The following is a 14,078-nucleotide window of genomic DNA, read 5'->3' as shown; positions in this document are numbered from 1 at the left end:
TTCTTGATAAATGCAGCAAAATATAAATGAATTTTGTTTAAAACATTAAAAAAATTCCTATTTTTTATTATATCTTGTGGGTGCAATAAGATATTGCTGCACATTTACACCAAGAAACACTCCTAAGTGTAGCAGAAAATGTAGGGCCCTATTCACAAAGGCATTTCCAGCAATAAAAGTAGGTTTATAGTAAAAGAATACATCCTTGATGTGGGCCTGGAATTCAAGGATTCCTGGCAAGCAAAAATAGGTTAACTGCTGCAAATTTCGCCTCTACGAGTATAGAGAATTCTGCAGTGACATGCCCCACTGGAAGGGTGGCAAATAGTTATTCCAAAGTACTGTATAGTTGTGAGAATTTTGGTACCCCAATACAACCCGCTCCAACCCTGGAAATGGTTATAAATTTACTGCAGTCAACAGCTGGAGTAACTTGCCTTTAAGTATGTGAAGGGAATAGTTCACCCTCTCAATTGGTAGGGTATTTGTAGGGGCTTTCTGTAAGACATTGTGCTGCTGGTTGACTGGGGTGTGAGCCCCTGGTCAAGTAGAAAGCAAAATTATTTTCAGGGTGAGGCACAAGCCAACTCTAAAACAACCTGTATTGAACCCTCTAGTTGCTTGACACAGAACAGTCAGGCTTAATTTAGAGGCAATGTGTAAAGTATTTTTTCAACACCTCAAACAGTAACAAAGTGAAAAACACTACACAAAAAGGATCACACACCAAGTTAGAAAAATTGCACTTTCTTTAATAAATAAAACAAGACCAAAACAACAAAAATCCCAATCTGTAGAACCGTAGATATGCAATTTTAAAGATTTTAGTGACAATAGCACCAAAAACACACAAAGAGCTAACTGTGGATATCTGGTCGTGCTGGACTGGGAAAAGTTGCAAGTTCAGGCTGGCCATTATAGAGTACAGGCCGGCTACAGGGACCCAGTTAGGCCCACTGAACAGAGTACCTTAAATCTAGTTTGTGGAGCATTGCAAGGATCTGTGTCGAAGATGCGTCACAAAACCAAAGCGATGTGTCGGTTCCAAGATGCAGTGAGGCTGCTATGCAAATTTGTTTCATCACCGAGGTTCCTGTCAACAAGGAGGCTTGTGATGCAAAGTCCTGCATTGAGGATGTGGTGCTCGGCCTGGTGATGTATTGGTTCTGAGGAGCTGTGAGGCTACTATGCAAAGTCCACCGTCATCATTGAGGCTGCCATCGATGAAGGATGCAAGGGCCTGTGCCAAGGAAGCATCGCACAGTGGTGGTTCCGGTAGGTTCCGGTAGGGCCGTAGAGGGCAATACTAGTCCTTACGATGGGTCTAATCCACACAGCAGCAATGATGCATCAGTTCTGCTCAGGTTTGGCCACGCATCAGAGGAGATGCAAAGTTTCTGGTGGATCCACAGAGGCTTACAGAGCATCTTTAGCACACTTTCAAGGATCCAGGACTGGGGTGGCACCACTTGGCAGAGAAGACACATGGTGGAGTCCAGGTACAGATGCAAGGTTGTTAGAAGCCTGTTGTGTACCTGAGGATTCATATCAGGAGGCCATTCAACTAGCACTTAGAGTCACTCTGGGTTCTCGGTTCAAGAGATTCAGGTCAGGTCCTTCTCACCCAGGCAAGAGGTCAGCACAGCGGGGCACCAGTCCTTCAGAGCAGCATTCCAGCAGAGTGGCATTCCTTCCAGCAGCACAGCAGTTCTTCTTCCTGGCCGAGTGTCCACAGGTTCAGAAGTGTACAGAAGAGTTGGTGTCTGAGGTCCGGTATTTATGCCCAAGTGTGCCTTTGAAGTGCGGGAGAAACTTCTGTGGGCATACCTTAGAAGTGCACAGGTGCCCTGCCTTACTGGCTCAAGACTAACTACAGCGGGTATGAGGAGATAGGACACAGCCTATTCAAGTGTTGTTCATGTGAAGCTTGGATTTTTCACAGACCTAACTTCAGTAATGTAATGTTGGTGGTGGTACCTTCACTCTGAAAACTGTGCCAGCACCACTGCCTTCATTTTACATTTTTTCATGAATATGACCTCTCATTTAAAGGCCTGCGAAAGAGAGGTACAGTTGTATGAGCTACCTCACACTAAATTTCAGAAAAATGCCCTGGCACTCGAAAGTGAAATTCCATTCCACAGCAGGCACAGTTTACGATACTCTGGAAGAAAACAAATGTACTATGAACAGTTCAAGATGCAGTCTATAAAAAGGACAGGAAATGGAGGAAAATATGAGGGAAAATACTCTAAAGCAGTGCATTTCTAAAAGGAAAAATACACATCATCGCCCATTTTAGCGGATAGAGCATTTAACCTGTACTTAGCTTCTGCAGAAGTTATTATTTGGGAAGTGTAAGCAGACCATGCACTGAAAGATACAGAAAACGTTCTCAGTACATAGTTTGCCTACTACATGGAATTATAGTGTTACTGCTCACCCAGACCTAATGTAACTTTTGCCCTCCAGCCCCATAAAAATATGGGGTGTTTCCTTTGCATTTCAAATTTTGGAGCTCCTGTTTGCAAACACCTTCCAAACAAACATGATTGTGAATTCTCACAAGTTTACAGGTTTTCAGTTTGCAAGGATACCTCTTGACATCCAAGCTTTTCTGTCCCTAACGAGGGTCAGACTGGCCTATAGGGCAATCAGGCTGTGGCTGACTGGCAGTGTGTGGGCAGGTGTTATTGTCTGCTAGACCACCTTTTACTATTGACCGATATTATCGCAAAGATTGCCTGCAGCACGCTCAAACCCATACAGTATTCCATACCTTGCCAAACACCTATACAGCATGTTTTTTACCCATTCCAAACGTGGACTATTTTCAGCTTTTTAATTCACTAATAGGGGCCACTTTTATTTTGGTCGCCTGGCCTATTTTCCGTCCCAGTCCGATCCTGTGACCCTGCCCGTATATTAACCACAGAAGAAAGGTCAGCATACAGCCACATATTTACTATTGCAAGTTTGCTTTGAAACCTTAAAACACCATTGATTATGGATTTTTAATTTAAAACTGTAAATTCCTTTCTCTCCACATAAGTTAGACATGTGTAAAATATTTGTGAATCAGACTGAATTAATTTATATTGCCACTATATCTAGTGTAAAGTCTGACCATTCACCATTCATATTTTAAAGATCTTGGGGCTGTCTAACCAGCCATCATCCTAAATGACAGACTTGCATCTCTGAATAATGAAAGTGTAAAGAGCATTTAGAAACTGCTATGCAAGAATATGTGTGAAATATGGCTGAGATTAGCTTCCATTAGATGATTATTGTGGGTACACTTTTGGTCATTTTGGCCTAGGTTTATTTTTTGTTGGAGGTGACACCATCACCCAGGGACAGTTAACACTTCCTCACTGCACACCCTAAATGAGGAAAACTGTAGGGTTATGGCAGGTATCTTCATGGCAATGCAGACATTTCCATGCTGATGACCCTATTGCCTCGGTTCATCCTTCTGGACTCCCTAATGGAAAGTGTGCCTAACTGAGACTTCCAGATGCTGGATATTCCAGAAATTCAACAGGCCCCAGAGGGCCTAAGGTACCTTTTCCACACAGAAAAATGAGAATCTTGCAGATTCCCTCACATTTACTATATTGCATGTCTTATCACAAGGTAATCCCCCAAATTCACCCTTGTTGGGGTTATTATGCACTCCAGAAAAAGGTAATCATAATCTTTACCATGTAGATTTATTCTTCATGCTTTCTGATTATGTACCCACATTGCATTTCATATATTCTATTTATTCATTTATTTGAGTGCACATTTCCAATTTATGAATGCATGCTGCATTAACTATTGCTTGTATATGTATAAAGTTAATTTGTTTTGTTATAGTTTGAGAGTGTATTGATCATAAATGGATTCACATGATTTACTATTTCTTAGGGAGTTAAGTGAAAGTGTAACAAGATGTATATGTTAATTTTTCAATTTGTCATCGTTCTATGTGAGGAATGCCTTTATCAAAATATTCAGAAAGTATATTTAAGCTCAGTACAAACAAGTGTAAGGCAGACAGGAGCATCTCTGGTTGCCTGGGAGACTTTATTTGAGCAAGTAGAGCTGTAACCATACTTCTTGAAGACTACAAGCAGGCATCTTGAAGTCAGCCTGGCATTATTGGCTTGCAGGAGATACCATAACATACTGAGCATAGACCCATAGAACAAACCTCCCATTTCAGAATAACACATCTATTGTTCTGCTAAGGTATGCAGGTAAAAGGCCACTTTAGAAATCCATAGAGTCTGTTTGGTGCTGTGACAGACTAGCTTCAGGCAAGCAGGGAGGGGTTGGAGAACAGAGACTGGTTCTATGTTTCCATGCAAGAAAATTCTGAACCACTATTATAATGTTTCAATTCTTTTTACTATTTTGTTTACTAATTGCTTTCATTGTCACTATTTTGTTTATGTCTATAGTTACAACCATACACATTATATACACTAGAATATAATGTTGATTTTAATAAAATAGTAAAACATATTTTAGTGCATATTCTTCAGTGTGTCTATTAAAGGTGAAAGGAAATGTGGAGCCCACTAACAGCAAATACTCCTGTGAGTCTCACATGACTGATCATTGCCCGAATGCACAATACTCACATAATGCTCAGGTGGGTCATCATGGACTACAGTCCACCATGTTTTCTGTCTCAAATTGGTAAGTTGACACTGATCATGCACTTTCTTCAGAGGGTCTGGAAGGCCTAATCTTCTGTCAAATTTTCTATTGAAACTACAAAAAAATGATCAATTGTGCTTTGGATGCACTGGTGGTAGGCAGAGTAGCCAACTCACTAGAGCTCAAGGGATCACTGGACCTCACATGATACTCAGAGAGGATAGAAGTCTGCTACTAGCTTTGAGCTCGCAGACCTCAGTTACCTGTAGGACATGTAGAGCAAATAATTGTCAACTTGTGATACTGCCCTCTGATTGACGGTGTCACCACCTTACTATTAGTGACTGGAAAGAAGGTGGTGGTATTGTGGCCAAGGAAGAGTATTTTCTCCTTCTACCACGGTGTACTTAGTGACCTAAGAATCTAAACCCAAGGTCCTTTCCTGCAATATATTTATTCTTTCATGTATTTATTTGAGGCATAGCGATTGCAGTTCATATAATCACTTTCTAGATTTCAAATGCAACTATTGTATGATCACATTCCATGAAGAGAATTTAAAATGGCGCCACTTATTTTATCAATACCCATGTGCTGCCTACCATGCAGATGTTTCAGACATCTATTGTTTGATAAATTAGTTTAACGAAATGTTGTCCTCATTAAAATGTGTTTTATTTGGTCTATTTTACAGCTGTGCTTAAGAATACGAAAAGAGAAGAAGAAAAGCCTTTCCGAGACTGCTCAGATTTGTACCAAGCTGGTTTCAACAAAAGTGGTGTTTACACAATTTATATAAACAATGTGTCGGAGCCTAAAAAGGTAACTATGTTTTATCTTAAATGTATTAATTTTTCTGCTCAACACGTCATTATTAAAGTTATAGATCACACAGAAAAATGCATATTCTAAAATCAGATCGATAACTGAGCCAGAAATGTGCAACATCAATTATAATTTGCAGCTGAATAACATCTTTTATCCCAGAAACTGTCGTCAATGATGTAGTGCTGTGCTTAGTTCTGTCTACATATGATTATGAAAGCTGTCTGTTTATGGGTATTCAACATGGTCACTCATGGAAATGGCCCTCTCTACAGCCCCCCAAGCATTTTGCCTTCCTTCTATTGTTGCTGGATTTTTGCTTTTGTTGGCTTTAGGACTCTCTGTGCTTTACCACTGCTAACCAGTGTAAAAGTGATTGTACTCTCTCCCTTAAACATGGTTTATTTGGTTTATACCCAGTTGGCACATTTAATTTACTAGTTAGCCCCTTGTAGAGTTGTATAGCATATCCCCAGTGTATTCAATGCTACCAGTGGGCCTGCAGAACTTACTGTGCCACCTACTTAAATAGCACTTCAAAACATGCCCCGGGCCTGCCATTGCAGCCTTAATGCAGTGTCCCACTGCCATGTCGACTTGGCATTTAAAATTTAAAAACCCTTAACTAGCCTTAAACTCCCCTTTTATTACTTATAGGTCACCCTTAAATTGAGCCCTAGGTAGCTCGTGGGGCAGGGTGCTGTGTAATTAAAAGGTAGGATACATACCTTTAAGTTTTAAATACCCTGGTAGTGAAAAACTCCCACATAATTATTTCACTGCTGTGAGGCCTACCTTCCCGTAGGAAACAATGGGGATTCCTTATTACATTTCATAAGTTGTAATTCCTAAATGAGAAGAGGTACATATGTCATGTTTGGTACCTATTATCTTGCAATGTTAAACCTTTTTTAATGGTAAAGTTGGATTTATCATTACAATTTTGAAAAGGGCACTTTTAGAAAGTTGGCATTTTCCTGCCCTTAGTCCTTTGTGCCTGCAGACTGTCTTAGGTCACATGATTGGGTGTAACTGGCAGTTAGGACTTTGCAAATTCCTCCAAGACAGTCATACAGTAGTGGGACTGGCAGACCATGAATGGGCCATTAACTAGTTTATTGGGGAATGGAGCTAAGCACAACCCCACTTGCCCCTGAATAGGCTGTGCCCTGTCTCCTGACAACAGGCTTAATGGCCCTGTATTATCACTATAGCCAGCTTGGAGCCAGGGCATGGGAGTCAAGAAACTCCCACACCTTCAAACAACCTTTCTAGAAACTTCTCCCACCTTCCAGGAGCAGGGAAACAGGGTATAAAGATAAAGCCCTCAGACTCACACTTCAGTTCACTACTGGACCTATGGAAGGACTCTTAGAGGGCTATCTGCTGCTTTGACCTGCTGTGCAGCCTGCCAGACTGCTGCTGCTGTGCCTGAAAGGTCTGCTTTGCAGTCTTGAGCCTGACTTGAACCCTTAGAGACAAGCCCTGCTGTTGAGCCCTACATCTACAACTGCACCCAGGTCTACCAGAAGTGACTCCAAGGGCTAATTTGCTGGCCTCCAGTTCAGTGCCACAGGGACATAATAGGCTCCTACCATCTTGAACCCGCACCTGGACCCAGCCTAATTGGATTTTGTTGTTCTGGTGTAAAATAATTTATTAAAATTTAGTCAACGTTTTGTGTTTTCACTTTATCACGGTTTCTGCCAAGCTACCCAGGATTAAGCACAGGTTAATTTAGTGACTTTTTGTGGTTCACACCCTAGTCAACCAACAACCCAATTTCTCACAGTCACTTTGCCCTCTAAATACAGCCATGTGTGCTGCAGATAAATTAGTCAAAGAAACTAAATGCTTTGAAAAAAATACCACTTCTGCTGGTTTCATACTCCAACTGCTTCTGATGTTAGGGTAACTCATCTACAAAATAGCTTGCATAGTACTCAGAGCTATATACTCTGTTTCTCCTAATTATTTGGCTCAGATTAGTAATCTCAAGAGGCATATGGTATTTTAGGCAGTCAAAAACATAAATTCTGGAAACTCGCTGTAATTCAGTCCTTTTGAGCTAGTGCTGCAAAATGTGGAAAACTATGCCTCCTGCTATCTGTAATATTTGGTCTTACTTTTCTTTCAACAGATACTACAAATGAAAATGTCAATGTCTTTTCCAATAACACTTCAAACTGTGTGATATCTACATTAGGATTTTCAATTTTAGCTGTTTCTCTGGGAGCTTACTCACAGAGGGAGAAGTGGATGTCCAGAAGGGGTGTGTGGTATTTTGATCATGAAGGATCTGAAGTTGGACTGCTTTAGAGAGAGCTAGGTGAAAGGGAGGAAAAGCTTATGAAAGGGATTCACTCCCCCACTATGTTGAGAAGGGGATTCTGGCATTGTTGATGCAATTTTACAGTTAATCTGTCACAGTGTCCTTTCCTCGGGATCTGCATGTTGCTGGCCAAAAGGCCAACCTTCCGGCATCACCAACTCAGAAAGCTATTAAAGCACAGAGTTATGATGAAGCCAGTTGGGGGGAAGGGAATTAGGGTAGGGAACAGCAGGGAGAGAGATCTGAAAAGAAAAGGTTAAAACAAATATGCACTTACTCATTCATAAAAATATAACTCATCAATATACTCTTGACTAAATGCTTCTCCGTGACATCAGATGAAGACCCCTTTTGAAATGAGGGTAAAGCCCCCTCTTTGAATCATGGAACAAGAATAAACTACAACCTCAGAACCAAGAGATGGCAAGAGCTTTGGACTATGATCATACTCAGAATATCAATCCTGTAACATCTAGCCATTCATAACATAAACCTTTGATCATGACCAAGAAAATCTCAAAGAATTATATGAATATGCTTTTCACATATTATGCTTTCCAAAAAAACAATGAAAACTATGATTTGCTTGTCTCCAAAAATACTTTCACATTCAGAACTATAAAGGCCGAAAAGTTTTTACTCATTCAACTTGAAGTGCTTTACTTATAATACCAGGAAGCGCTTTTACTTGTCTTGCCTGAGGCGCTACGCTCGTTATGCTAAGGGGGTGCTTTACTCATGTGGCCTGAATCTTTTTGATTGTTGTGCCAAGAGTCTTTTACTCTTGTGGATTGAAGCGCGTTGATTGCCGTGCCAAGAGCGTTTTACATCTGTGGATTGAAGCGCTTGAATTGCCGTGCCAAGAGCGCTTTACACCTGTGGACTGAAGCGCATGAATTGCCGTAACAAGAGCGCTTTACACCTGTGGACTGAAGCGCTTGAATTGCTGTGCCAAGAATGCTTTACACCTGTGGGCTGAAGCACTTGAATTGTCGTGCCAAGAGTGCTTTACATATGTGGACTGAAGCGCTTGAATTGCCTTGCCAAGAGCGCTTTAGACCTGTGGACTGAAGCGTTTGAATTGTCATGCCTAGAGCGCTTTACATCTGTGGACTGAAGCGCTTGCATTGTCGTGCCAAGAACGCTTTACACCTGTGGACTGAAGCGCTTGAATTGCCGTGCCAAGAGCGTTTTACACTTGTGGACTGAAGCGCTTGAATTGCCGTGCCAAGAGCAATTTACACCTGTGGACTGAAGCGCTTGAATTGCCATGCCAAGAGCGCTTTACACCTGTGGACTGAAGCGCTTGAATTGTCGTGCCTAGAGCGCTTTACATCTGTGGACTTAAGCGCTTGAATTGTCGTGCCTAGAGCACTTTACATCTGCGGACTTAAGCGCTTGAATTGCCGTGCAAAGAGCGCTCTACACCTGTGCTCTGAAACGCTTTTGATCGTCGCGCCAAGGCCGCTGTACTCTGGAAACTGAAAGCACTTTGCTCGTTGTGCTAAGGGGCGCTTTACTTCTGGAAGTAACAACTTCCTCCAAAACTGGATTCATCAAGGCCTTACCGCTACGAGTACGACCTACTTGTTTTTGATTTCACCATGGGAACAAGGATACTTCGATTGGATGTCACTCTGCCACGCAGGAACTCTGCTCTTCTTCAGAGAAACCCCCACGAGTTCTGACTGCATCGAAGTCTTCAAAATAGTGAGCAACGTGCTTGGGTGTGGCTGGGCTTTATAGGCCTGCCACACCCCAAGATGGCTGCTGCCTCTAAAAACATGGGAATTGTAGTCCCTTCATGGAATAGCACTGGTAAGTGCATCTTGTCCACCAATGTCCTGAACCTGCAGCTCTATGAGCTTTGCCACAGGGCAGACGATGTTGATGGCCACCTTTGGAACAAGAGGAGATGACAAGTGGTGCGCATAAAGCGCCGCAGAGCCATGCAGTGGAGTTTCGGGCGGGACCTGGACCACGCATGGTCTTATTCCTGACATAATCACACAAACGGGGTTATCCCTCCATTAAGAAAGAGAGGAGGATAGATTAGGAACTCTATTATGATTTAGATAGACCCAATCCCTACTAGGGTCAGCTACTCTTGACATTTTAGAAGCTTTTACACTAAAAGAAGAAATTAAAGACTGGCCTGAAATAGGAAACTGCACAGAACTACACACCAAAATGATCACCTCTGTGACAAAGGCAATGGGTGACAAAGGTTGACAGAGCATAGTGGCTGTGGAGAATGTAGGATGGTTTGTGAAGTTCTTAAATAAAACTCTGTGGCAGGATTGTTCTATAAGAGTGAAGGTGTATTCAGATGAACAACATTTCAAACCAAGTGGTTACAGTATGTCTAACACATAATCTTTAAGTAAGATGTAAGCAACTTTATTCTTCATAAGACATTATCACCGAGTTGGGTTCTCGAGGAACATAGACATTATACTTTCTTTAAAATACAACATTTTCAGATACAGCAGACAGCATTAGTGAGCATTCTTCCTACCAGGGATTCAGCCTTGAGATAGAGCTGCCAAAGCTGAGATAGAAACGTAGTGAAACACTCCCTTATCACCCTTCATCATCACAACAGTGCACAATTATGTATATTAATTCTTTTTGTTAACTCTTAAAGCCTTTGCGTGTACTGAAGATGAGTTTCTCATGATCAAAGCAAGAGGATGTTGGTCAGGTTTAATGATTTTGGCCTACACACACAGCGGATGTCACTGTTATACATTTTTGTGGGAGAATGGAACTAATGAAGTATTGCAAAGCACAGGGCCACAGTGTCTCTTTTCCAAAGGCAAGTAATTAGACTAGAAATTCCAAGTAAACAGCTACAACACGATTGCTGTGATCGGGATTATTTCAAGTACTGTTCCTATTATGATCTCAACCTGAAAGGGAGGATTCCACTTGGAAGTCTGCATATTCTGCAAGATCCAGTAGTATCATCTATGTTGTCCAACCTTTCATCTGAGAGCAGCGGGGCACTTTGGAACAGTGCCTCTATCTATAATTACTTTTCAATAAATATGTAACAGTGAATCACGTTTTTTTATGCATGTTCCTTTTATAGACCTGTCTTCTGGATTTGACCTGGTGGGCAGGTCCAGTCTCTTGAAAATTCTCAGGAGCAGAGGAGGAGGGGTTTTGTGGCTTTGTAACAAAATCGGCCTCATTTGGAGTGATAGGTTTGACAGCAAGAGGGAATGTGCATATCACTGTAACTCAACTAACGGAGTTCAAGCAGGGCTGTGTGCTGACTCCTTTCCTGTTTACTAAAATAATAGTGGTCTTGAGCACGGATACCCATTATACAAGACATGGGACCGAATGCCACCTAGCAGCTCGTGATTATGAGCCCTTGAGCTCTGGTGCTTTCAGAAGCACACATGCTGCTAATGTTGTCAGCTCGACTAAGTGAGATCGACTGTTTTCAATTACGAGTCTAGTCCAAGTTTTGTGCAGGATCCTGAGTGGAAACAAACTTCTAAAGTTGTTGCACACTCATGTTAAACGTGACATTCCTGTATTTATTGTGGCTTTGTTTTAAAATTGACCATGTACTGTTGTGCTTACGTCTCTTTTCCTTTATATAATCTAATGTTGTTAAACTGTTTTCTCTGCATTTGTGTGAGTAAATGATGAAAGTAAGTGGAGAGGGGGAATAAGAGAAACAAATGCTTTTATAAATCACGTTCAAGTGGAGCGATGCAGACATGTCATAGAGGACAATAAATACGAGTTGATGTTTACTATCATTGTTTCCTTCTTCACTTTTTAGTGTTTCTCAATTAACCACATCCGCAGTTGAGATTGTTTCATTACTCTCTCATGTACCCATAAAACTGGCTAGTGCGCGGTCGTGTAATCTTATCAGGGAGTCTATTCGTTCTGTCAGTGGCATAATATATCAGGAGGATGTAGGTTTATTTACTTTTAGGTTAGCATAATCACAAAATATCCCAGCAGGCTACGTGCGGCTGAATAAAAACTCAGGGCTGTCTGAAGGGGTCATACATGACTTGGGGTAACTTGGTACCTACATGCACACAGGGCAATGATCCTTAAAGAAACACCAAATGAGTTACTCTGCAGCCACTCTCAGGAATATCATTCTGTCTCCCTAGTGCCTTGTCTGCACGAGGAGGAGAATGTTTCTGCAATCCTCCCACTCCCTATGTATTATTTAACAAGTCACATCTGACTGGGTTAGTGATTGTGTCAACTCTCCAATCCTACCTTCTGCCTAAAGGCAATGATTGACAACTGCTTCCAGTTGAGCTCTATTTGAGCAGGAGAGCAGTCGTCAAGGTAACTATAGAATCTCCACTCAAACATACCAGGTACATCATAGGAAGCAGAGGCGCACACTTACCTCTCATGCTGCAAAGGTTGAAAACATGGCACCATAACATTTGACACGTTCAACTAGTCTGTGTGTTTTTAGGCAGCAGCAAATGTTCTGGCAGTTGTGGTGTCACCTTTAGATGTTTTCGCTCTGAGCTCAATCCCCACATGCAAAGTACAGCTGGTTATGAAGTCAGGACTGGCTGGGGGTGCTGCACATGCCACGGGGACAGTAATAGAGACGTGTGTCTCGAACTGGAGCTTTAGAGAATTCCCTAACATCAAGAATAAGTGCTTATTCGCCCACCAGTAGTTGTAGCCTGCCACGTAGAGGTAATATGAGTAGAAGTTTACATCATGCCTAGTGTTGCATCTGGAATGCAGTGAACTGAGAATGAGTACTTCTTGGTATCTGGTATTAAGCTTTGATGATTTGAGAAGTGTCTAGTGTGCCACTGCCATGTTTAAGAACCATGGATGCTGCTTGCCCGCTGGTCTACAGTACTGACAGATACCTGGTTGTTGGTATCTGATGGCAATGCTCTGTGTGCTATATTGGTAGGCTGTGCTTGGGGAACTCTATACTGATGATGGATTCAAGGAACTGTAGGTGCAGCTTGGCAGCTGAGTGTCATGGTACCTACTGCTGCAGATCATGATGGGGTATGGTGCTGTGTTCAAATCCTGAGAGTGGGTAACAAGAATAGGGAAATAATTGCTTCTCCTCTGTCAGGTGCTGGATGCATATGCAGGGTTTGTGGATTGATTCTAGATGTGATGGTGGTGGTTGAGAGTGCTGCTGACGGTTCCTAGGTGCAGGGGGTCAAGGACCCCCTGCAAATCTCCAGTGGTTGTGTCTGTGAGCATGGCTGCAGCTGGAGAGGACTGCAGAGCGTGTGCGGAGTGTGGTTCTGAAGAAGTTTGCAAAGATTCCCAGAGGCAGTTTGCTTCCCTCTGCCACAAGGTGTCTACACTGAGTAGTTTACAATTTTCAAGTTAGAATCTACTATCACCAAGACATTGACACCAAACCTGATGGGGGAGTTGTGGGTGGAGGGAATGGAAGAACTGGGACAGGACGATTTTGTTATTCCAGCCTCTCAAATGTGTTACACACGGAACATGGGGTTATTGAAAACCCCTAAACACGGCTACGAATGTATCCCCCCTGCACAGGAGGTCTGGGCAGAGGGAGATGTTACACTGGGTGGCTTCACGGATGGTTCACTGCACCTGACTGGAGTCCAGAGGTACCTCGTGCAGTGAGATTTACTTACTGTGGAACCATTGCCTGTATGTGTTTGACAAACATATTACCATTTTCATATAGAAAATGATTTCTTTCAGCTACATTAATTTGCTTTAAGCATGTTCCAGAAGAGTTCACGTTATGCTTTCAGTCTAACTTTAATTGTTATTTATCGTACTGAAGCAATTTTATTATTACATTTTTGGAGTAGCAATGCAGCCCTTCTTCAAACCTCTTAGGACATTCTTGTGGCCCCTTAGGAAATGTTTATGATTATATCTAGACTCCAGAGTATTAGCTACCATGGCTTAACTATTATTCACCAAACGTTAGTATTGGGACCTTGCTACTTCTCTTGTATGTGAATGACACCAATTGGTTCAGAGACTCTGGTTGACAAATACATACCTTCTGTGGCCTTCGACTAAAAACAATATATTTTCTCATGGTTCCTAGAACCAATATAAATAGCCTGTTAAGATCAATAAAATCTATTGACTTAGCGTCAAGATATTCACATACTAAGAGGTAATTTTAGATGGAAAACATACCTAGAATCCAATGTTATTTGATAGGAAGAAAGAAGTGATCAAAACAAATGCTTGACAGCGTTTAACAAGAAATTGTGTTAGTCCATCTACCATCTGTAAG

The 14,078-nt window shown here is 41.9% G+C and overlaps 1 protein-coding gene across 1 annotated transcript in view; it reads left to right on the top strand.

Moving 5' to 3' along the window:
- ANGPT1 (angiopoietin 1) overlaps positions 1-14,078 on the top strand; it is an 895,759-nt gene that overhangs the window by 568,654 nt on the left and 313,027 nt on the right. The window contains exon 5 of the mRNA XM_069220619.1: positions 5,348-5,475. Within this exon, the coding sequence (XP_069076720.1) occupies positions 5,348-5,475 (128 nt within the window). The remainder of the gene's footprint in view (positions 1-5,347; positions 5,476-14,078) is intronic.

Source organism: Pleurodeles waltl, chromosome 2_2, assembly GCF_031143425.1.
Source record: "Pleurodeles waltl isolate 20211129_DDA chromosome 2_2, aPleWal1.hap1.20221129, whole genome shotgun sequence".
NCBI lineage: Eukaryota > Metazoa > Chordata > Amphibia > Caudata > Salamandridae > Pleurodeles > Pleurodeles waltl.
Note: the sequence above shows the minus strand (reverse complement) of the source record. Positions and strands in the feature narration are given on the sequence as shown.